General features: G+C 35.3%; 2 protein-coding genes across 2 annotated transcripts; one reads left to right on the top strand and one right to left on the bottom strand.

Moving 5' to 3' along the window:
* Nucleotides 1–5: 5 nt before the first annotated feature.
* LOC144433255 (ankyrin repeat domain-containing protein 16-like) lies at nucleotides 6–4,793 on the bottom strand. Its single transcript, XM_078121567.1, has 8 exons — nucleotides 4,384–4,793; nucleotides 4,026–4,148; nucleotides 3,606–3,703; nucleotides 2,749–2,900; nucleotides 1,602–1,763; nucleotides 1,202–1,280; nucleotides 564–735; nucleotides 6–102 (listed from the first exon to the last, which is right to left on the bottom strand). The coding sequence occupies exons 1-8, from the start codon at nucleotides 4,791–4,793 to the stop codon at nucleotides 6–8; spliced, it is 1,293 nt and encodes a 430-aa protein (XP_077977693.1).
* A 1,002-nt stretch (nucleotides 4,794–5,795) lies between these two features.
* On the top strand, nucleotides 5,796–19,584 carry LOC144433244 (F-box DNA helicase 1-like). The gene is made up of 20 exons (XM_078121556.1): nucleotides 5,796–7,703; nucleotides 8,241–8,368; nucleotides 8,923–9,046; nucleotides 9,446–9,633; nucleotides 10,132–10,251; nucleotides 10,835–10,935; nucleotides 11,346–11,424; nucleotides 12,062–12,151; nucleotides 12,618–12,831; nucleotides 13,196–13,274; nucleotides 13,731–13,817; nucleotides 14,225–14,361; nucleotides 14,784–14,883; nucleotides 15,651–15,772; nucleotides 16,122–16,215; nucleotides 16,491–16,682; nucleotides 17,492–17,602; nucleotides 18,002–18,108; nucleotides 18,952–19,086; nucleotides 19,348–19,584. The coding sequence occupies exons 1-20, from the start codon at nucleotides 5,796–5,798 to the stop codon at nucleotides 19,501–19,503; spliced, it is 4,272 nt and encodes a 1,423-aa protein (XP_077977682.1). The 3' UTR covers nucleotides 19,504–19,584.
* The last annotated feature ends 54 nt before the right edge of the window (nucleotides 19,585–19,638 follow it).

The following is a 19,638-nucleotide window of genomic DNA, read 5'->3' as shown; positions in this document are numbered from 1 at the left end:
CTGATTCATCCAACAGGATGATACTTCTGGAGATCAGCAACTCCTATTTCATCTACTGATTGATTATTATATGGTGAGTTAATTCCAATAAGCTTCAGATAACTTTAGTATAATGGTTTCACATATCAACAGCTGTCAAAAAGTGTGTATTACATTGCCAACTTCCAGCTTGCACTATTGATTGTAGACTAAATTCTGTCACTGGGGCATACTTATCATCCCTTCCCCTAGTCTGTGGGAAAGAAATAGGAGAGCACCCACAACAGCTGATCTTTTTGCCTATATCAACTCCTGTAGATTTTGCAGTGAAATGATAACTGATTGGCAAATCTTTTCAAATTACATTCCATCGTGTTGATGCTCATCTACTTTATTACATGTCACAGTGACTTCTTAGAAGGTATACACCACTACTGGTAGTACCCTTTTCCAATATCAACGTCACTGTCTAAGTTGTTGTTAAGATTTCTTAGCAAGACATACACCATTGCTATCTCCTTCCAGTATCAACATCACTTGAAATTTGTGTGTAGCGTTCTTTGCAAGACATACACCACTGTTACCTCTTGGCAGTATCAACATCACTTGCAATTTGTGTGAACAGTTCTATGATTTCTGGTTTGTTGGCCAAGTCACTTGGTTTAGTCCCACTATCATCTGTACAGTTATGAGATCCACTCTGTAACAGTACACTAACACAATCTGTATGTTGTCCACCAGCAGCCATGTGTAAGGCTGAAATACAAACACATGACACATCAAAATGACATTTGATTTGCATTCTATTGCTTGTCAATCTGAATCTATTACCAAGGCAAAAGGGATAGATACAGTGAATTTATACTTGGATGTTAAAAGGGATACAATGTATTGGTTTCATTTGCTTTCACTTATTAGTACAGAGCTGGCATTGATCAGAACTTGGGCATAAGTGACATATGGGCGTTGATAAAGAATTGCCATTAAACTGCTTCTATTGTTAACAGTTGACAACATGTTTAATGAAAGTTACCTGGCAAGGCCTCTATATCACTTCTACCTAATATAAGTTGTGATCAGTACCAGCATTACGGTATACTGATACGTAGAAGTGAATGAAACCTACACATTGTTTAACATCCAAGGTTTTTCATAAACAGAGAATTCATAAGGTATCCTTTCCCTTTAGTCTGAGTTTATTACCAACATAGTTCATCCATACCTGTTCTACCCTTGAAGTCTGTTAGGTTGACATTTGCTCCGTAACTTAGAAGACCCTGTATTGCACTGTTTTGACCTTCCTGTTGAACAAATGAAATGAACAAAATTGACACCATTAAAATGTACATCAAATGGAAGAAAATCACTGAGAACAGTGCAAAAGTGAGTAGGTTTGTGTTTACATTTAGTGTTGGAGGCCAGAGGTAGTGATAGGGATAATTCAGTGAACAATGAAGTATAAATGATGATTCTCCATTATACCATGTACAAACAAAGGTGTACATGTTTGAACAGAAAGTAAGGGAATTATATACCATGGTCATGCTCCAAAAAATATTAAAACATATTTTACTATAATGGCAAGGTTAATCATGATGTCATTACTATGTTTCCATGGTTACCTTGGCTGCTAGATGAAGTGGTGTCAGACCAGTCTTGGTTGTCATGGCATCAACAGACACACCATAGTATTTAATCAGCAAATCAATTGATTCTACTGCACCTGATTGTGATGCAAGATGTATTGGTTGTCTACCAAGGACATCACATTTCTGATAATCTGCCTGTGTATAAGAACATAATTATTAGATTTATTTTTTCTTTCATTTTGTGTATATTTCTAGACTAATATTTAAGTAAAATACACAATTCTACCAATGAATGGTGTAAAGATTTATCTGAAACAAACTAACAACAGTCATCGGCAAAAGAGAGAAACAACACAAAATAGCCTGGCACAAATTTCACAAACTCACAAGTATAAAAATCAGAACATCCGAAAAAAACAACATACTAGTATGCAGATGATTACAAATTAAACTATAACCTAAGTATCCGTACTTCAAGAGAGGAGATAAATAGTAAATGAATTTAGAGTGAAATATACCATTGATTGCTTGTGTGACTAAACCATCAAAAAAAGAAATACTTCATTTATTAAATCATGAATGAACTGATAGAAAACAATACCTTGGTAAACACTGGTCTGCCCTATGCTCTACCAACAAAACTTACCGGCAACAATGTTATAGGTGGACTCATTCATGTAAATAAGGTGTTCTAACGACATTCTTTTTTGACTAGTGTACACATCAGTAAGATCATGATGTGTAAAGATATTAGTTTCTAGCTCTATCATCTATCTGCATTTAACAGAAACAGATGTCATCAGAAGGTGGTTCATCTGCACGATCTATACTATTAAATTTGAATACTCCACTTGCTCAAAGTTTCCAAATGTGATAAAAAATCTTTTTTCCTGATGGATGGTTAATGATTTAACTTTTTACATTAGAGATGGGATCATTTTTTCCTCAAGACCAACTCTTTCTATAATACTGCCAGGAAACTCATTATTTTTACATGTCATGTTATTCCTAATCTGACATACAGACCTCTAAATGACTGAAAGTATGTCTTTGCAAGTTCATCCTAACACTACATGAACCCTACTGACTAGCCTTCACTACTCAATGACCTTAATTTGATTGCATCTTTTTGTTAAGGTATACTGATGACAAGGAACAAAAGATATAACACAGTTCACACCTTGTGTTTTGTAATGAGGAGTTCTGCAACTTGAGTATGATCAGCTCTGATGGCATCCATCAATGGAGTTGTACCACAACTATCCATGTCATCCACTGTATAGTTACACCTCTCCAGCAATAAATGGACAGCTTCTGATTTACCATGCAGAGCTACAGGCATATCAAAACAATGAGTTATAGTAGATCATTTATGAATAGGTCTTTAGTACTAATGAATTATTATAAAAATTAAAAGTGATTAAAATGATCAATTTGTATAATTTTCATTTCTAAAACAATATATTTCTATTGTCTATTATTCTTAATCAAAGTGACTGGTTCTTTTTGGTATCAATGGAGTATGCCAAATGAGGCTATTTATACTCAAACTAATATTTGGGGTCAGTTGAAAATGAAGGATCAACTTTCTACATCTTAAAGTTCCACAGGCTGCACCTGGAAAGTCTTTTAAAACTGTTTTGTTTAGATATGATGACTTATTTGTACTATCATAAAACCTGCACAGTACACTACTGAATCACCTGTGGGTAAAAATTGTGCAGCAGTACATACAGTATGGTGTAATAGATCAAATCAGATTCAGTTTGGGGTCCACACCCCAATGAATAATGATTTCAACTTATCACTATACTTATATAAAATAAACCTCTTACATTATCATCTGATCAAAGAGATAATTTCTCCCCCCCCCCCCCCCCCCCCGGTACCCCAGTTACAGCGACCATAGGTTTACAGTACTCCGACTTTCAAGACAAATTATTGACATATGCTGAACATCACTGACATAGTAACACATACCAGTATATCTTAAGTTACAGACCATGTCACTCTCAATGTGTGTAGATTAATCTTTACCTGCAGTATGAAGAGGTGTTCTTTTGTTCTTACTGACAGTGTTCCAAATATTGTGATTATCATCTAGCAGGTAATTTAGTATCTCTTGGTTTCCTTCCCTGTAAAGATAATAACATCTTAAGAATTTTGTACCAAATATCTCATACATGCAAATGACCTCAGTTGGAATATTGTGTCCTTCATTTTTTATTCGCTTTATCATGATTATCCCATATGTATATCTTAACAGTGACTTATAATATATCAAGTTTGTTGGTTGAACTGTATCATGACTTCATATAAATTAATGTCGTTATCTTGTTGCAATGTTCCATTTCCTCTGAAAAAGTTTTACATTAGGTTACGCTGTCTATATAAATACCTCAATAATCGTGGAAGAGTTAAATTCAAAGATTATAAAATTATAATCAAATGACCAACCTTGCAGCAATATGAAAATTATTCCAGCCATCTTTGTTCTTCAGAGTCAGCTTGGCTCCATTTCTTACAAGTTCTTGTACAATGTTTAAATTGTGTTTGGTACATGCCAACATCAAAGGAGTCCTAGAATTTAGCATCATACAGAATATATGGATGTTATGATGTCATCAGTCCATACAGTGTTATACTATCTCAGGTAGGAGACAAGATGGTTGCTGTCTGTATACAAGTATGACTCACACTGTTAGGAAATACCATAACCTGCTGTTGTCCTGAAACCTCATAAGGGCCATACCCATGGGAGGTCTCCTGTGTGAAATCATCCTGAAATAATTTGAGTGTGTGCCCATGTAATTACCAAGGCTTCATCTGTTTATTTGTATTAAACAGCAGTGTCTCGTCTTGAGGGCCACAAGTACCAGAGGTAGTTGTATACCTTAAATTTGTATGAATGGAGATATTGTGATTGCCAACATTACGCTGTAAATATTTCCATAATTCATTGACTGATTCTATTTGTCCAGATAGTGCAGCTTCATGTAGCGGTCTTTTTCCATCCAGATTTTCATTTTTGAAATGGTCCCCATAACTTTGGAGTACTTTCAAAACAGCGACGTGACCGTGTCTTGCAGCTAAATGTGCCGCGGTATCACCAGATCTTTTATGACAATATGTCAGATACTTTAGAATATCGCCATTCCTTTCTAAAACAATACTGACCGTCTTGATATCGCCCTGCTGAGCAGCTTTGAGAAACTTTTCACTCATTCTGTGCAGAACCAGCTGTTTTACAATCTGTCAGTAGAGGGCACTGTTGTCTGAGGTCAAAGGTTACTTTACCAACGCTACGCTACGCATAGTCACTCATTGACTATGTTTACGAGGCAGATAAAGACATTTTAAAAAAACGGTCCTAACTTACACCAACACTATACCAGCAGCCGTCCAGGTTCTCCCATAGCTAGGTAAGTACAGTACAGTAGCTAATCGTCAGTATCTGACGGTGATGCGGTGTTTTCGAACTTAAAACTTGATAAACACTAGAATAAGTATGTGCATATGTGATCAATATAATATAATAATAATTTATTTCTTATAAAAGAGCGCACTACACTGCGTCTCAGTGCGCTTTCCATAACAATACACAGACTGGAATTTTAAAATACTGATGTAACTTGAAACTATACAAAATATGTGTAATACGCTAGTAAAATAGATAAATGTTTGAATAAGAAAATAATGCTAATAAAAACAATGCTTTCTTAAAAAGGGCGAAATTTAAGGTTGATGTAAAAAGAAAATGATGCATCTTATATTATATATATATATATATATATATATATATATATATATATATATATATATATATATATATATATATATATATATATATATATATATATATATATATATATATATATATATATATATATATATATATATATATATATATATATATATATATATATATATATTGTTTACATTCTTTTGTTGGGGGTTTGCTCATTTGCATGAACATCTTTTGGTTCATGATTTCTCATTTGGTCAGACGGGGATAGAGATAATTTGATATCATGTTGGCATCCATACTAGTGTGAACCCAAACTTTAATATTATTAATAATAGATATAATGTGATAGTGTAGAAATTGTAAATGTAATATTATGAGGTGATGCATTGTTTCCATTTTCCTTTGCAGGTGTATAGCAGCCATTGAACCCATCATTCTGAAACTAAACAACACAAGTTTGATGTCATGCAAGAATAGCAATGAGACAAAGTACCCTGGATAGATTTTATGCCAAAGTAGTATCTACATCTACTAGGAAATCAGAAAGTTCATCATCAGAGATGTCATCTTTGGAAAATAGTTCAGATTTTAGGGGGACAACAGGAGAACAAAACCAGAAAAAGCGAAAACTTGAAATGAACTCTGCAGAATATTTGAAAAGATCATCCACAGCAAGTGGCACAAATGCCCTGACAAATCCTACAACAGTTCCGAAATCCAGCAAAGATACTAACAGGGGTCTGTATCCAAGGAGCAGTAAACAGTTCAAAAGAGCTTCTACTACTACCAGTAATGGCAGATTGTTATCAAAATGTAGCACCCAAGTACATGTACATATCACTGACCAAATGAACTCTCAAACTACTGCTGTATCACCACACCCTACTCCACACCAACAATATCAAACCCAAGAACGTATAACTGACCAAATGAACTCTCAAACTACTGCTGTATCACCACACCCAACTCCACACCAACAATATCAAGTGTACAACAGTAGGGCATTAGACAAGAATGCATCTAATGCACATAAAAATAGGCCAAGCAGAAAAGCTAGTTTTTCAACAGCATCTCATTTTGCTTCAAAGCAAAACAAAATTGCATCATACATGTTAGAGCCACAGAAAAAAACAGCAACTTCACATCTGCAAGGATCACAAGCAAAACAATGTACATTGCCAGATGTACAATGCAGTCCAAAACCCACTATGTCATCACCAAGCTTATGGTCAAGGTCTACTGCATCAGCATCAACCTTGAATATTTCAAGAAAAGTAGAACCCCCCACAGCATCACAAAGCTTTGGTGGCATTGCAAGCACAAATGAGGTAGATGCCAATATTCTTGAATTTGAAAATGACACTGAAACAGATGACCTGATGGCCTCACAAGCAATGCTAGAAATTGATAATACATATGAAAATAACCAGGGTAAGAAACAGACACCATACAGACCAGTGCAAAGGGAAACTTGCAAACCAAATGTTAGCCAGAATACCAAATGGTATAAATCATCCACAATGCAGTTTGCAAACCAGAGTACAAAACCAAACCAAAGACATTATGTAAGTTTAGGATTGGGAAAAAGTTGTATTGGCAATAACATTGTCCATGCAAGAACACAGCCTGCATCGACATCATCAAGTTCATTGCAGCGAACTCCTTCAAAACAGTACATGCCAACAAAATCATGGGAGAGTCCTAAAGCTACAATTGCATCACCAAAGTCATGGTCAAGGTCAAAAACACCAGGATCATCAGCTAACTCAGCTAAAGAGAGTGGTGTGGTTAAGTCCATGCAAGCAATATTTGCAGGGATGACATCTGCCAACCAGACTGCCAATCTTCCTAATGCCCTGACTGATGATAACTCAAAGTCCTCCACTTGCACGTCAGCAATAAGTGAATCAAACATGTTCAAACCAGCAACAGTAACCTGTCCAGATATAACAGACAAAGATGAAATTGACATTAATCTAGTAGCATTTGAAAATGACACTGAAATGAACAACCTGATGTCATTACCAAACTTATTGACAGAGTCAAGCAAAGCAGGTTCATCAACTAAACCAGCTGATGATGTGTCAGATGAAACAGACAAAGATGAAATCGACATGAATCTAGTAGCTTTTGAAAATGACACTGAAATGGATGACCTGATGGCATTACAATCTATGCCAGATGACATTGACACAGAGTCTGCTCCAAATACATATGGATTGCTAGGAGAGGAGGTCAACATAGAGGAAGAGGAGGGTGAAGATTATTTTGGTGAACTGCCAGTGGAAGTGATAGAGAACATCTTTAGTCAACTGCCAATGATAGATCTTTGTCTAAATGTCAATAGAGTTTGTCAATTGTGGAATGGCATCATATCTGATCCACAGGTAATGGATACAACCATTTATGAATTCATACCATATTCATACCACTGAGCAAATTGTGTAGAATTTGATCTAACTCGTTGAATTATGGTGAGATAATTTGTAATGATCAACAGCTTGATGGCACAAATTTCACAAAATATACTTCACTTAGTATTGCATAGCATCATCCTAATTAAGACCAAACTAAGAATGTTTTGGGAAAAAATTATTTGGTTCTGGAAATATGAGAAAAACTGTTTCTGTGTGTTGATGATAAACATGATAATTTGAATGATAGCAAGGAAAACAGATATAGGTGATTGATCAGAAATTTACCCTGAAATAATTGGTGTTAAGTCGTGTGTCCACAACATCATCACCATGAGTCATGAATGTATTCAGTGTTGTCCGTATTTGGAATTTTATACATATCCTCATATGTCCAATCTGTAATGATGAAAGAATCTGAGGTATCTTACATCATGGCATTACATGCTAATTGATCCTTCATCATTATGGTTTGATCAGATGTATATTTTCATCTGTTGATATTGGTAGTTTATGCCCTGGAAGAAGAAGTATCACAAACTGAAATTGAAAGACCCACCAACACACAAAGAAATTATGCAAATAATGCGGAAGAATAAGATGGTGTCTGAAGATGATTGTTTACTCCAGATTGTCAGGTAAGTTTAAAGATACAAAGGATGGAGGAAAGAAATTCAACTCTACATTTAACGCCAGTATAAATGAACTCTATTGGTTGCATACTCAAAAAGATGAAATAAGGCTATCATACTGGTACCATACAGATTAACGAATTTTTAATTTTTGACAAGATGGTGAAAACTGTGCAAATCCATTTGGGCATAATGGTAAAAAAGCAAAGGTCTTTATAAGTATGTCACATAATATCGATGGATATTTATTATATTTTATGATGTGAGTTGTATTTTTGTATCTGACTTTGATGCTGTGAATAATTGCAACAAATCAATATTGTTTACCAATGGTCGTATCAGCTCAAGAAGCATAACGTTAGTCTTATACGTATACTGTGCTTTGAGTCTAAAGGTTGAGATCTGAGGTCAAGACTTGCCGGAGGGATTTCTTGGTACATGTACACTATTTTGATTCAAATGTATGGAGAATAAAATCTATCAAATCAACTGCTATGTACTGATTTTACAAACTATAAACATCATGTTGATATTCTTTCATCAATTTTGAAATTTCCCAGGTACATGAAGATATTCAAAAGACGAAGCAATGCTATGATGGTGGATCACCTCCAGAAACATCCAAAGTATGAGTTTGCAGTGAATGTTATGAAAGAGAAATTATCAGATACAATAGTGGATGATGTGAGTACATAATGTCTGTTTGTATCAATACAGTAGGATAGTAATTAGTTTAGCTGCTAGACTCTCGTACTACAGCACTGCATGAAAAGTGGTGGCATATTTTCGGCAACTCTGTTGTGTGACCGCCACATAAATGGAAATGGAAATGCCAGCCTTTCATGCAGTGCAGGTCACATAATGCCAAAGGTGCTGTTGAGGGTTTGTGCACCAATAGTACTGTCATCCTCAGCTTTTTGTTCAATGACCTTCCAAGTGCAGACATAATGAAGTCTTCTAACAAGACTTCATAATATTATATGAGATTGTAAAACTGAGAGGGTAACTTAAAGTTTGCTAAGTCTATGCACTGCTAAAACTGAGAATCTCTACCAACTCTTGTTCAACTCTGCTTGATTTCAGGTACCAAACCCTTGGTGTGTGATAGCAATGATTGTTGTCTTGTCAGAAACAGTGAAAGACATACAACTGATACTACAGCTGTTACTGAATAATTCTACTACAACTTTGGCTTCTGATGTCATTGAGTGTTTGTACTGTGTGGCTACATTCTTGTTTGCACTACATTCAATACACAATCTCAACAGAGGGTAAGTAAGATTGAAATATGTATCAGCAAGGCTATGATAAAGTTGAACAATTATAAATGAGCTTTCTAATGAAACTTTGACCTTGACAAACATTTTCAAGGTGAAATGACCAACATTTTTCTTTCTATTTGAACTCAAGAAGTTGAATAAGCAAAGACTCCATTTAAATGTCTGTACCCCAAAGGTCAGATTTCTTTTCATATCTTGACCTTTGCCTTTGATCTCCATTTTCAAGGTCAAATAGCAAATTGGTCAATAAATTATGAAGTTTTGTATCTCAAAACACCATTCAGATTTGCACAATAATTTGCCATAAAAATACAAGTTGGGGAGTATGTCATTGATGAAGGCTTGTTTTTAATTATTTATGAGAAAAGTCATGGTACACTAAAAAGTTATTGAACAGTTTCAACAATCCAGTATGAGGTAATGTTATGTTTTGGTTATTTTCCACTATATGTACTCAGTATTGATGTTTCAATGTTTGTTGTTTTCCAGAATTCATTACAGAGTTTTCTATGCCTTGTATCTTTATGAGAATGTGACAGTGTCCACACCAGCTGATTGGAAGGCGTCTATACCAAGGGGTGGTGGTCAACAGTCACTGGTCAGTTATGGGTAAGTTGTAATTTATCAGTATTTATAATGTGATAGTGTCCACACCAGCTGATTGGAAAGAGTCTATACCAAAGGCCTAGGGTGGTGGTGTTCAACAGTCACCAGTCACTTCTGGGGTTAAAGTTGTATTTGTAGTTATGAAAGAAGACAAGGGCTGATAAATTTCCATTTTTGGTACATCCCCAAATGATTTCCTGAGAAAATATCAGGGAGGCTATCAACATCAGATGCTGCAATCTCAAAATCAACAGAAAGTGAGGCATTGAACTGTCTAACATCTACAATCAGTTGATCATACCACCACTGAGTCAGTGAGAGGTCAGAGGTCAACTGTTACTATGGAATCATGATTCTGATGAACATCATTGACCAGGATAGACTGAAAGCTCAATTTTATAGTGTACTTTACACATGTTGCAATCTTTGTAGTTCAGCTGATAACGTTTTAGTCAAGACTTTTTATTTTGTCATCTTTAATTTACATTTTGTGGTTGAATGTTTAAAACCTATTTTCATTATCAGTATACTGTGTGTGTTTAATCTCTAACCCCCCCCCCCCCCCCACACACACACACACCCACAGGGTTGGTCTGAGAGGAGGACTTCGTTTTACCCATGAACAGCAGAGAATAGTCAAGTTTGATTGTGAAAAAAATGACATAGTGAAAATTATGGCCTTTGCAGGTAAGCAGTGTTTACCAGACGTTTTGTTTCATTGCATGCAATTTTCATTGTATATGATTTAGTTGCTAACTAATTTTGTTACTAAAGTCATGTATATACTGTATCACAGGTATAAATGTAACTTCCAGGATTCAATTGTAATTTAATGTAACCAATATTGTGTGGACTATTTTATTATAGAAATGGCTTAATAATTTTGATGGGAAACTACAAGTATGATGCTTGCATCAAATCCCTAACACATCATTTGGTGGAAGTAGTTAGTACAAATGTAACTAGTTTAGCTCTGATGTGACTTGAATGTACTTAACTGTTAGATTGCTAATCATGCCATTGTCACATGTGTACTAAGTGTTTCTGGTTATCACTTTCACTTCTTGTAAAATGTAGACTTTTCTTTATTTTTGTAGGAACTGGAAAAACAAGTACATTGAAGGAATATGCTAAAAGAAGACCAAATAAAAAGTTCCTTTATGTTTGCTTCAATAAGTAAGTACTGTTCTAAGGAGCGTGAAACTCTCTCTAAGTGTTTCACCATTGCAGTATAGACCCAGGGCAGTATAGACAGGGAGTATAGATGTCTTGCGTAACAGAATTATGACAGTGTTTTGGTTTATTGTCAAAACTTTGCACTATCCCAGTCTTACTGCAGCAATGTCAAGCATATTGCTGAGCTACTCATCATTCAGTTGGCTCTCTGTCAAGGGGATGGAGAAATTTATTAAATCATAAGTTAGTTTTCAGCTTGTTGTAATATCTCATTTTAACTTCATATTCATAATATTGTCGGGCATCTTCTTGTGTATTTTCTTCAAAGTCAGATTTTATGGATAATATCATCAGTTATGTCCTTGTGTCCTAGTTTTGTCAGTTTCAAATTGAAACATTATCAGCATCCACATCTCAAGCATGAACTTTTCTATTATATGAGACCAAGCCTTAGTAAATTTGCCACATCAAAATGGGCACACATATGGCACACCTATAAGTTCTTATGTTGATTAGGCTTAAGTGCATCACAGTGGAGAACCCCTAAAAATGTGCTAGATAAGTACTATCAACCATATTTCAATGTTGTTCTGGAGTTATCTTACCTTATTCACTGATCTTATCTGATTACCCACAGGTCTGTTCAGGAACAAGCACAACAGTCTTTTCCTTATAACGTCACTTGTAAGACAGTGCATTCATTAGCATTTGCTTCATATGGTAGAAGGTAAGTTGAAATAAATTCTCTGAAAGAGAGCTAATATTTACTTCTTTATTTTTACTAATTCCATGTGGTTTCAGTACATCATAGGAGGGAAAGGACATAATTTTTCCATTATTTTGGAGGCCTTAGAGAAACCAGACCCTGACAATAACCATGATGCTGGGGACCCTGATAATAAGTGTAGTGACCATAGACTGATTTAGCCCACTTCATAATGCACTGAACAGAAACAATTGACTTACCATACCGAAAGATTTGTTGTTGTGAGTGCTCATTCTAATTTGTTATACACCACTGAACACAGTCTGAATTGTTTGTGCATTCAGTGATGTGTATAGTGAGTGACTTGAAGCACAAACAATGACATGTCTTTTTGTCCACTTCTACATTTGGATGTAAAAATTGCTGTGTAACCAAGGAAGATTACACTGTTGTTCAAGTTATAGTACTCTGTTAATATTCATTGTAGGTACATCAAGCAACTTTCTCCTGATATCAAGGCGTACTATGTAACACATCAACTACCTGAAAATCGCAACAATTTTGTGCGAGGTAAACAAGTGAAAGAAACTCTAGATGCTTTTATAGCATCAGCAGCTGACTTCATCACAACAGCTCATACACCTAATGTATACAAGAATGATGATGGATACTCAAGGCCAATCTCCCATGAAGAACAGATGGTAAGTATGCACATGTGTGTGTGTGTGTGTGTGTGTGTGTGTGTGTGTGTGTGTGTGTGTGTGTGTGTGTGTGTGTGTTTGTGTGTGTGTGTGTGTGTGTGTGTTTGTGTGTGTGTGTGTATGTATGTATGTATGTATGTATGTATGCATGATGTATGAATGTATATACATTGTATGTATGTATGTATGTATGTATGTATGTATGTATGTATGTATGTCTGTCTGTCTGTCTGTCTGTCTGTCTGTCTGTTTATCTGTCTGTCTGTATATGTCGGAGTATATTGTGTAAGTGTAAGTGTGAGTATGCATGATTTGTATAGTATACCACTGAGTATAAACAAACAACTGTGATGTTTGATTACAGGCTATTGTCAGAGACACTGAGGTGATATGGGAGAAATATATTGATAAAGATAATTGGGATGTTAGAATGACCCATGGTGGTAAGTATGCTTGACACATACACTAGTATTAGTACTGTAACAACTGTAATGTTCACATTCTGATACATTCAGATGTTTGGCTTTCTCTTTCTCCCTGTCTCTGTCTCTCTGTCTCTGTCTGTCTGTCTGTCTGTCTGTCTCTGTCTGTCTGTCTGTCTGTCTGTCTGTCTGTCTGTCTCTGTCTGTCTGTCTGTCTGTCTGTCTGTCTGTCTGTCTGTCTGTCTCTCTGTCTCTGTCTGTCTCTGTCTCTGTCTCTCTCTCTCTCTGTCTCTCTCTGTCTCTGTCTCTGTCTGTCTGTCTGTCTGTCTGTCTGTCTGTCTGTCTGTCTGTCTGTCTGTCTGTCTGTCTGTCTGTCTGTCTGTCTCTCTCTCCTCATTTCTGTCACTCTCTGTCATTCTTTTTATCTCAGTCTCTCCATGTACAGATTTCAATACACCATTCATAAATTCTTTACAGGTTATTTGAAATTGTATCAGCTGAGTAAACCAACCCTTGATGAGTTTGACTGTATTATGATAGATGAAGGCCAAGACTGCACTCCAGGTAATGTGAACTTTGAACTTCACACTATAGTTTCACTCTTATTTTCCAATATGTTAATGACTAGGTTATCCAGGTAACTTGAACTTTGAACCTGTCCATGCTTTGCTCACATTTCCAAATATGGTCATGACTGACTGCCATACTGATAAAGATGAATAAAGTGTACATCAAAAAGTTGTAAGAAACTTTATTTAAATTAAGGAAATCCTGTGAATTTTTCTGTGTACTTGTTTACTTTGTGCTCAATGCAAAAAAAAACAACCCAGTGAATCTTTCTGTGTACTCTGCAACTAGTGTCCAAATAAGCATTAGCAAGAATTATACCAGGAATGTACCAATACTTGAACTGTTATGTTTTACACAGAGTACACTACATTGATAGATGTGAAAATAATTGTATATTTCAGCTACTCAGGATATCTTATTCAGACAGAATTGTCCCAAGATTTTAGTTGGAGATCCTCACCAACAAATCTATTCCTTTATTGGTGCCAGGAATGCAATGAAAGAAGCTCCAGCCTCAAATGTGTTCTATCTTACACAGGTATATGTAATATTGTAATGATGATCAACAGTCTTATCCAATATATGAATAGTCCAATTTTGAATGTCAGCAGTGTTCATAAAAGCAAAGTAATGAAAATATATTTCCAGTATTTTTTCACTTTCTGTCATTCTGTTAAGTGAAAAATTATACATAGCGAAGTAATTTGAACAATGTCTTGATCTCGTTACCTTTACTGATAAATTTGCTTGCATTGTCTTTTATGATATGTACAACTTTTCCATACTTTTCAATTTTCAAGACATTGTACATTAAGTACATTAAGACATTAAGTAAGCAAGATTGTGTGATTAGGTAATCCTAGCCAAGGGGAGAAAAGTCCTGCATTGGGTATACTATGTCAAGCATCTGGTTGGATAATGAACCACTTATCATGAATAATTATGTTTAATGTTTTGCAGTCATTTAGGTTTGGACCTCAGATTAGTTATATTGCTGCATGTTTACTAGAGAATTTTAAAGATGTTACAGCAAAGACAATAGTTGGTAATGCTAAGCAAGGTAAGTGACAGGATAATATATGCACAGAATATGATTGGTTTGCTAATTTCTAAATTATGCAGTACTAACCCTTACAATTCAGAAAGGTCACACATTGAATTGTATTTTTGTAACTCCATGTCAATAATGTAATTTTTCTGTAATATGTTGTAATGTTAATACTTTGTGTATTTTATTCATATGTATGAATTGGTCAGAACCTGATTGTCAGTTTTTTTTGTGTTTTACTTGAGAAAAGAGAACACACTGAACCCCACCACCATCCATATCCCCACCCCCACAGGAGGTCATTTTCACAAGCAGATGATCAAATACAGTGTATCCCTCAGAGTGTATTGACTGAGGTATTATGGAAATAACACTAACAGTAAGGTTTTCACAGTTATTGCAAACAGCCTAGACTCGCTCTCAATCAGCTGGCTTTGCTGAATCAACTTCGTGTCTTGTAGTTGTCTCACTAGTCTTGCTGCTAGACCCCTTGGGCTATTCTGCTCACTGTGTGAGGCGACCAAAGGTCACTGTTCCACCCTCATATTTATCAGAAGAAAACCTGAGGTCTAGCAGCTAGACTATTGTCTCACAGGCTCTGTCACTGAGTACCGATAGTTAGTCTAATTAAAAATTGATTCCGTGACATTTTCTGAATGCATATTTATAAAACCGTAATTGGTCAAATGGTAGTTCAGCAAAGCTAGTGAACTGAGAGTGGATCTAAACAGAGCTTTGTTGTAATTCTGAAATTCACAGTTTGTGTTCTCTCTATTTAGATGGTGTGTATGGTGATAGTGTTGGTCAAATAGCAATCATAACTAGATTCAATTACACTCTGTTCAATGAAGCTGTCATGCTGTCCAACAGAGAACAACCTTGTAAGATAGCCTTTGCTGGGGTATGTAGCACTCCTTATATAAAAAGTGTGAAATTACATGTATGTCAAACATTTTTGTTATCAATATGTAACTTTGTATTACAGATTGAAAATATAATGTTGTCTTAATTTTGCATTAAAATATATTGTGATTAAAATAAAGAAAATTAGTCTTGTTTACCAGTATACATGTACATGTATATCAAAGTATGTATGTTTCTCTTTGTTGAAAGTTAGTACATTCAGTGTTATATAAATTGGACTGGATGGTATGCTGAAAAACTGACAGATTAGTAGTCATAAATGTTGGTAGATAAATCCACCACAACTACAAAACTCACCACACAACCATCTCATATTTGTACAATAGGGGAAAAAATTCCTTGAGGATTTGCTGTCATCAGTTGAAGACATCTTTACATTGTTTTGTAGAACATCAGCACAGAGTGGTACAACATCAACAAGTAAGTTTTACATTGCATGTTTTATCTTTGATAGAATTTATGCAAACAGTGCATATTTCATTGTGTAGATGCCCCCCACCCATGATACTCACACTTTTGCACACCATCAAACATGCACAGTAACAACATCCCTCCACACACACACACACACACACACACACACACACACACACACACACACATCAGTACCTTCCCAACTGCCACTTAGAAGTATCATAAAAAATTTGACTTTTACATATAACATTTATTCATTCCTGTAACTTGTATTTTTTTAGTGAAAGACCGAGAGATCAAGAATAAATTCATCAAGAAGTTTGCCAGTTTCAATTCATTGAAGAACTATGCAAGTAATGTACAAGACAATGAACTGCTGTACAAGATACATATCGTAGAAATCCACCATGTCAAGATTCCACGACACACTGCCAAGATAAGGAGCAGAGCTTGTCACGATATGAGACTTGCAGGTCAGTTCTGTTGGAAATGTGTCTGTTTTGTTATCATTAGCTGATGATTGAAGGGATGTAGACCAATTTGAGATATTCTTTTATCTAGTCTATAAATACATGTACTTAAAAAATACATCAGCTTTATCTAGTATCATTGAATTCGTTACGTTGATCATATGTGTATTGAAATGAGTGTAGCATCTCCATAGTATTGTTATCTTTATACATGTCATTATAGTTGTATTAACATATACTGGGTAAATGTATTGACTTGAGTGTAACATGTCCATAGAGCTCAGCTTTGGTAGGTTTATGCAGGTACATTTCTCTATGATGATATCATCAGCAGTGTTTGTGTGCACCCAAAAGTGATGTCATATCATCATTCAATCACTGCTATATTACAGATCTCAAGGCTACTAGCAATGATTAAACTTTATTTCAGTAAATAGACTAGCATAATGTAATTGTTCAGATGAAACAAAAGCAATGCAGAAACACGTTCAGATCTGGTCCAAGTCCGTTTAAGTTACAATTTTATGAAACTCATGGGCATATTTAGCAACATAACAATTAAGAGTTACGATGAATGAATCTATGCATGTTGTTTTATCTCTGAATTCATGTAAAAAGTTTGTGTTCAAACCCAGTAGTCTGTAAACTACGATACATCTATTGTTAAGTATATATCAACTGGAGACCCACCGATGAAGAGGAGCTCAGTCTCTTCAAAATATTTGGGTTAGAATTGTATGGTTGACATTTTTATTTATAGACAGAGATTTGACAATACTAATGATATACAAACACTACTTGTATGTTTACAGATGTAGTACTCAGTACAGCTCACAAGTCTAAGGGATTAGAGTTTGACACAGTGAAACTGACTGATGACTACCTTAGTGGTATTCTCAATTACCCTGATGGTGTATCTTACCGTAAGTTTTTCACTTTTTTTTTTTGGTAAAAACAGTTGAGAGTTCAGTCAGTAACCAATAGTGATGAATTGTGCTGCATTGTTAGGTAAAATTATGAGATGTATTTGATATGAAACTAGATAAGTAACCATGGTAACCTGTCAGGTTATAAGGCTTATGTCTTTTCAAAATTGTTTTGTTTTGTTTTGTTTTTGTGAATCTAAAACAAGTGGAAAATATATCAAATTTCAAACTGAAATATAGAAATATATAAATTGTGAACATTTCTGGTGCTGTGTTCGTACGTCGTTTTAATACAAAGCTAAAACAATGAGAAAACATCTGTCAGTTTCTAGCCATCATCTTGAATGTCTTGAAGTAGAAACAAATGTCACTGACCTTTACTGTTTACGTTTACAGAAGATTTACCAGAAGATGAATTGAATTTATTGTATGTGGCTGTGACTCGTGCCAAAAAGAGACTACTAATGAATAGGGTATTACTACAGGTACTCAGTCAAGTTGGGGTAAGTTGGCTTACTTGATATCAATCTAACTAAACTCTGATAAAGTGAACTTGGTGCAATTTCCTACTTTTATTTTTGTTTGTTCGTTTGTGTTCTTTGAGCATGTTGTACCTACATCTGACACAATACCATAGGAGTTCTCATACAAATCTCAAGCACTGAGTGAATTTATTCAACCAATGAGAATGTGTCGTATGCCAAAACTTACAGGTACTGTACCTTCAGAAAGCTCCGTTCAAAAATAGCTCAAGCGTAGAGTGCAGACAGTGACATTATTGCTATTGTTTGGTGTTCTCTTTGTGATTTTGATCGTCTAGTGTATATTGTAAGACGGATTCTACATATAAGTATGTGATTTGAACTTGAACTTGTATGGCATTGTGTCAGATGTAGGCACTCACCGAACAAAAAACTTGTATGGCATTGTGTCAGATGTAGGCACTCACCGAACAAAAAACTTGTATGGTATTGTGTCAGATGTAGGCACTCACAGAACAAAAAACTTGTATGGCATGTGTCAGATGTAGGCACTCACTGAACAAAAAACTTGTATGGCATTGTGTCAGATGTAGGCACTCACTGAACAAAAAACTTGTATGGCATTGTGTCAGATGTAGGCACTCACTGAACAAAAAACTTGTATGGCATTGTGTCAGATGTAGGCACTCACAGAACAAAAAAAGAACAAACAACAATAAGAGTAGGAAAGAGAGGTAAATAAAGAAATTGCACTAAGTTCAGATTTTAATCAGGTTAGCTTGATGTGTAAATTTGGATTTGACTTGACAGTTGTACTTATTAGAATGACCACTAGCCTAATTTATACATTTTGTTTGTTTGCAGGAAAATTTTGAATATCCTGTGAGTAGTCAGACCTATAAGTCTACTGTTGAGGCTCCCCTGTGTTATCAAAGTCAGTGTTACAATACTGCTGATCTCAGGAATACTGTGGTGTTAGAGAAGAAGGCATTAACACTGGTAAGTTTACAATTTTATAAATTCAAATTTACAAATTTCTAAACTACCTCAGATATCACAATTGCTTAATATATTCAATAGTAATATTCTTTGAAAAAAATAAATATTCACTTTTTTACAAACAATTTGGGGTATGGAATTTGACAATTTGTGTTTGAGCTGACGTGTGTGTGTGTGTGTGTGTGTGTGTGTGTGTGTGTGTGTGTGTGACATGACAATTTGTGTTGGGCTGACTTATATTTGTGTATGTTTTTCTTTCAGAGTACTGGTAGCAGTATACCGGGGGGTGTAGGATGTGATAGCCACTCATTGCACCCACCACCTGGATTTAAACATCTCCTTAAACTAGTGGAGAAAACTGGCAAAAAAGGACGGAAACGTAGTGATAAAAAAGAACAGAAATGTAGTGGTCAGTAACTTTGGTGTTCTGCATGACAAAGTTACTAGTATTTCTAGATAAATTCTACAGTTTGGTTACTATACACCACAGTGTGCTTAAGTGGACATTTGAAAGATTCCTAGAATCAAACTATGAAGGAGTCCATTGGGAAT

This window comes from Glandiceps talaboti, chromosome 1 (genome assembly GCF_964340395.1).
Source record: "Glandiceps talaboti chromosome 1, keGlaTala1.1, whole genome shotgun sequence".
Classification (NCBI taxonomy): Eukaryota; Metazoa; Hemichordata; class Enteropneusta; family Spengelidae; genus Glandiceps; species Glandiceps talaboti.
Note: the sequence above shows the minus strand (reverse complement) of the source record. Positions and strands in the feature narration are given on the sequence as shown.